Below are 6,000 nucleotides of genomic sequence, written 5' to 3'. Positions count from 1 at the left end.
CTCGGCTCGGCAATGCTACCTCCCTGCAAAAGTTACCGAAAATACCCCGTGTAAGGCCACAATTAGAGTATAAGGGTATTTTCAACGTTTGTTTTATTTCACAAGAGCAAGACTGCACATGATCATAGAAATAAGGCGGAAAACAGGCGAACTTGTTAAGCGCCGAAAATGCGAGGGCCCAAGTACTCTCCCAGTCTCCCTGCAGTCAGACGCATTGTTGCCAGATCTACCGAAATATCATGAGATTTACTGAAATTGTGATGAATCTCAGAAATAATTTATGAATCTCATGAATAATTTGTATATTGCTTTTCCAAATTTTCACCTAATAGTTATAAAGAAATGCTGATATAATGCTTTTTAACTTAATTTTATCTACATAACATATATCACAAGAACCACTACATATATATTTAAGTGTGTCTGCCGAATTTTTACCTAACTACTGAATTCTCTCGCAATAATCTACTGAAATTTTCTCTGCACCGTCTGGCAACACTGGTCAGACGTGGAGTGGAGGGGGTAGGAGGAGGAGGTGCCAATGACGGGGTCCGAGGCGATCCCTGTTACCTGTGTTCGTCGGGCATTAGACGTCATCGCGGGTCTTGGCCAGCTCTGGAGGAAGACAAGGAAATACAGGTAAGATGATGTAGAATTAAAAGGTTTGCAGGGAAGGGAGTGCAGGTGTTAACGAGCGAAGGTGTGATTAGGGTTGTTACCTGTTATGGCGGTTACGAGTCACCTATGTAATCTACCCTAATTTAAGTCTTGTCCGGCTATAGAGGAAGACAAGGAGATGCAGGTAAGATGAAGATGTAGAATTAAAAGGTTTGTAGGGAAGGGAGTGCAGGTGTTAACGAGCGAAGGTGTGATTAGGGTTGTTACCTGTTATGGCGGTTACGAGTCCCCTATATAATCTACCCTAATATTAAGTCTTGTCTGGCTCTACCGGAAGACAGAGATGCAAGTAAGATGAGGATGTAGAATTAAAAGGTTTGTAGGGAAGTGACTGCAGGTGTTAACGAGCGAAGGTGTGATTAGGGTTGTTACCTGTTATGGCGGTTACAAATCACCTACCATTAATATACCCCCTAATATTAAGTCTTGTCTGGCTCTAGAGGAAGACAGAGAGGTTCAAGCAAGATGAAGTAAAATTATGAGGTTGTCTAGGAAAGGAGTGCAAGTGTTAACAAGCGAAGGTGTTTGTTACCTGTTCTGCCTCGCTAAACTATCCCAATATTACGTCTTGTCTGGCTCTACCGTAAGACAGAGGTGCAGGTAGGATGAAACCGTAGAATCAGAAGGTTGCAATGAGAGGAAAGACCGTGCAATTGTTAACAAGCGAAGGGTCATTTACCTGTTAAGCCATTACGAAACACGTGGCTAATTGATCTATTCTAATTATACGTCTTGGCTCTAGGGGGAGACGAAGAAATACAAGCAGGATAGCGTAGGATTAGAGGGATGTAGATAAGGGACTGCACGTTATGACCTACCGAAGGCCTAACTGATCTATTCTAATTATACGTCTTGGCTCTAGGGGGAGACGAAGAAATACAAGCAGGATGGCGTAGGATTAGACGGATGGGAGGTAAGAGACTGCACGTTATACCTACCTAAGGTTTAATTGAGCCTTTTTATCTATCCAAATTTTACGTTCTGCCTGACTTTAGAGGAAGACGAAGTAATACAAGCAAGATTGAGAAGAAGAATTAGAGAGATGGTATGTTTGGGACCACGTTACGACAAGCGAAGGTTTAATTGGGCTGTAATGGTCACCAACAGCTGCCTCACTAAACTACCCCTTCCTTGTTCGCCCTCCTCTTCCTCTCCTCCCCTTCTTCCCCTCCCCTCCCCTTCTCCCCCCCATTCGTCCCTACCTCACACCAGCGTTGCTAGAATGTCGTATACTCGGCTTGCATATCTCGATTTCACCCCCAAAACTCATATACCCTCACGCATTACCCCAATCAATTCGAGCTAGCGTTAAAACCATTCATTATCGAGGCTCTTTACGTCTTTAGCGGTAATCATAGGTCAGAGGAACTACAAAATACTACATGCGCTGAGTACGATAATAGGACATCGTTGCCTCACACACACGAACAATCATGCTTGCTACCCCCCCTCTCTCACAGGCACCCCTTCCTTATCTCCCCTTCCTTTCTCCTCCTCCTTGTTCACCCTCCTCCCCCCTACATCTTCTCCTCCCCTTCACCCCCACCCCCTCTTGCTTCCACCCACACGAGGAGTTAGTCTTAAATACTTGTTAATATATCGTAGTTTCAGTGGCTTCTGGATGTACCGTCTCCTTGCTTAAGTTTTTTGTAGTCTATTATATTTTTCTACAGTAAAGGAGGAAGTAACAGATAAAGCATAAAAGACAGATTGATTGATATAAAGACGGATAGATAGATAACGTAACATAAAACAAAAGACGCTCGCTAAAGCGCTGCGCCCGTAGAGAAGAAAAGGAGAGGGAGAGATTGAAGAGGGTCAGTTGATATTTTTTTCTTGGAGGCGGCGAGATGAGTGTTCTTGCCTTTCCTGATGAGGGTGGTGATGCCGATGGTGAATAAGATAATAGGGAAGAAGGGAAGTAGTTGTTATAAAGGGTAAAAGGTAGATCCATCCATCCATCCATCTCTCTATCTACATCTATATCTATCTATCTGCCTATCTATCTATCGGCCCATCCATCAATGTGTCTTATGGGTGGCGGCAGGGCAGTGTGTCGGCTCGCGGCACGTCCAAACACCCTGCTCTTTATCATCATTACGCGCCTAATTAATGTTGAATAAGCAGGTCGTGGGCGGCGGTAAAGCTCGCGGCGTCACCCAGTGTTCATTAAAAGGCTTCTCATTATCAGCGGCTGTCAGTTGTAGGTCAGGTTTAAGCCTCCCGGTGACGAGCAATGTTAAGACTCGTGTTACGGACAGATGGGATGGAAGCTGGAGAGTCTAAGTCTATATATACCAAGTCAAGTCATACGCAGGTTTGTGGGAGGAGACACGGCAGAGGCGTGGCTTATGCGTGACGTTGCTTGGAGCCAAACTAGAGAATGTAGAAACAGGGATTTAGAGAAAACGAAGAAAGGCGGACTAATGTAAATCAATCACTTCAACATGCCCTCCCCCACACCCCACACCGCCGTTTGTAGGCAAAGCCTTATCAAGCGTGGGTGCGTGAGTCTCGGTATGGCCTCAAATCATCTACTATTTTCAAAGGCCGGAAGGAGACAGTGTTTTTTTAGGTTCATGGTGCAGGAGAAGGGTCAAACTACCTCTAGGCTCATAAAACTACCCTTGGAAATAATGACAACTACCAAAGCCTTATCAAGCGTGGGGGTGTGTGTCTCGGTATGGCCTCTAATCATCTACTATTTTCAAAGGCCGGAGAGGAGACTGAGTGTTTTTTTAGGTTCATGGTACAGAAGGGTCAAACTACCTCTAGGCTCATAAAACTACCCTTGGAAATAATGACGCAACCTTTACCAAAGCCTTATCAAATGTGAGTGTGTGAGCTCCGATAGGGTGAAGAACATTGGCCTATGCGCCGTATTAAACATTTCGGGGTCTATATACACTAGGCCTACTACTTCTATTACTACTTCTGTCGGCCTGGTATATACACATCCACACTAGACTAGGCTTCGTAGGGGCTATGGGCATCTTCGGGGGTAGTGTTATGACCCTGGTGGCAGCTTGACCCTTCTTCTGTACCGTGAACTGAACAGAATCACAAACAAGAACCCGATTCATCTCCGTTTCGCCCTTTGAAAGTATTTGTTGTGAGGGTCGAGTGTGTTTGAGAATGCGATCCCATACTGTATCCAAACGCCATCGAATCCTTCATGTTCCAACGCCGAATTAAACCAATGAAATGGTCTGTCAGGTATGTTGTGGGAGTTCAGCTTTATTTTATCGTGAACGTCCTCGAGAAAGTCCCTTGAAACCAGACTCGTTAATGGTAGTTATAGAAAAAAGAATATAACCCCCACTTGGCTTCTCCCCTCCCCTCCCATTCTCCTTTCCCCATCCCCCTTCGTTTCCCCTTCTTTACCCCCTTTCCCTCCTTCCCCCATCCCCTTCTCTTCCCTACTTCTCCCCCCTTCCCTTCTCCCCTTCCTTCCTCCCTCCACCTCCTTCTCCCCTCAAATTCTCCCCTCCCCATCCCCCTTCCCTTCCCCCTCTTTACCCCCTTTCCTCCTCCCCCTCACCTTCTCTTCCCTACTTCCCCCCATTTCCTTCTCCCTTTCCTTCCTCTCTCCACTTCCATCTCCCCTTCCTTCCTCCTCCCTCCCCTCCCCTTCCCCCTCTTTACCCCCTTTCCTCCTCCCCATCCCCTTCTCTTCCCTCCTTCCCTACCTCCCCTTCTCTACTTCCCCCCATTTCCTTCTCGCCTTCCTTCCTCTCTCCACTCCCATCTCCCCTTCCTTCCTCCTCCCTCCCCTTCCCCTCTTTACCCCCTTTCCTCCTCCCCATCCCCTTCTCTTCCTCCCTCCTTCTCCCTCCCTTCTACTCCCTCTTCCTTTTCCTTCCTTCCTCCCTCCATCCCCTTCCCTCCCTCCTTTACCCCCCCTCTACCCCCCCTCTTTTCCCCCCTACGCCATCACTACCGCCGCTCCGTGACTCAAAAAATATAAATCATGATGGCGTTTCTCATTATTAAGTGCTGATGGAATATAAAATGCGTTTAGGATGGACAAACTTGGCGGGTTCGGGTCCTAATCTATAATATCGCTTTTGGTGGCGGTGGTGTTGGGGGGTAGGGGGGGAGAGGCGGAGGAGGAGGAGGATAGATTTACCGTGGATAGTGAAACAGTCCATTATAGAGAAAGGAAGGGATGAGAAAACGAAGAAATGGAGAGAGAGAGAGAGAGAGAGAGAGAGAGAGAGAGAGAGAGAGAGAGAGAGAGAGCGCAAGCAGGAGTGAGCGACAGCGAGAGAGCCAGGCGTAGGGTGGGTAGGTAAGGGCAGGTCATCTTTACTCCATGAAGTTTTGAGGTCCCACGCACGCCCATTTCGCCTCGCCCGTGTCGCTGACCATATTATTCCCCTCGAACGGCTGCCCGGGGAAGGGAAGAACACCGCCGTCACCCCTTCAATCGCTATACCCGTTTTCTTTATTCGTGTATGTACTAAACCTTCCCCCGTTTTCTTCAATGAGAGAGAGAGAGAGAGAGAGAGAGAGTAGGCGGAGGAGGAAATTGATATGGTAGATAAAAAAAAAAGATAAGGAAGCACACGAGAGAGAGAGAGAGAGAGAGAGAGAGAGAGAGAGAGAGAGAGAGAGAGAGAGAGAGAGAGAGAGAGAGAGAGAGAGAGAGAGAGAGAGAGAGAGAGAGAGAGAGTGTCGCAATCATTATCATAGTTGCGAATAAATGTGTGTGGGGAAAATATTATTAGCTGGGTTTAATCAGTGGGCAGGGGTGGGAAGAGGAAGAGGAGGAGGAGGAGGAGGAGGAGGGGTGAGGGGGGGGGGCGAGGGGGGCATGAGCTGTGATGATTATATGCTACGCCCCAACACGCATTCATGATATACATATTTTTTTATTTCGTTGTTTTCATACGCGTATATACTTTTTTTTTGAGGGGGTCAGTGATTGCATTTATCTTTTTTTTGCTTGTTTTTGAAGGGGGCCGAACTGGGGGACTGGCGAACTGGTGGATAACATTACACGCATGGTCCCTCCTTTGTTAATTTTCTTTTTTTTTTTTTCATTTTCATTACCGTTGTTTTCTGTTTCTATTCATTCTTATTACCGTTGTTATATAAAAGAGATTATAAGCATGGTACCTATTTTCATTTTCTTTTTCTATTCATTCTTGTTACCGTTGTTATATATATATAAAAAAAGAGATTATAAGCATGGTCCCTTTTTTCATTTTCTTTTTCTATTCATTATAATTACCGTTGTTATATAAAAAAAGAGATTATAAGCATGGTCCCATTTTTCATTTTCTTTTTCTATTCATTATTATTACCGTTGTTATATAA

The 6,000-nt window shown here is 45.8% G+C and overlaps 1 protein-coding gene across 2 annotated transcripts in view; it reads left to right on the top strand.

The window, feature by feature from the left end:
• Nucleotides 1–504: 504 nt before the first annotated feature.
• Nucleotides 505–6,000, top strand: part of LOC126984173 (uncharacterized) — a 76,627-nt gene continuing 71,131 nt past the window's right edge. For both annotated transcript variants that reach the window (XR_007736455.1, XM_050837593.1), the window contains exon 1: nucleotides 505–639. Coding sequence is in view for 1 of the 2 variants with exons in the window: in XM_050837593.1 (XP_050693550.1) it covers nucleotides 542–639 (98 nt within the window). In the remaining variant the exon portion in view is untranslated. The remainder of the gene's footprint in view (nucleotides 640–6,000) is intronic.

This window comes from Eriocheir sinensis, chromosome 56 (genome assembly GCF_024679095.1).
Source record: "Eriocheir sinensis breed Jianghai 21 chromosome 56, ASM2467909v1, whole genome shotgun sequence".
NCBI lineage: Eukaryota > Metazoa > Arthropoda > Malacostraca > Decapoda > Varunidae > Eriocheir > Eriocheir sinensis.
The sequence above is the reverse complement of the archived record's forward strand: the minus strand, read 5'-3'. Positions and strand labels throughout refer to the sequence as shown.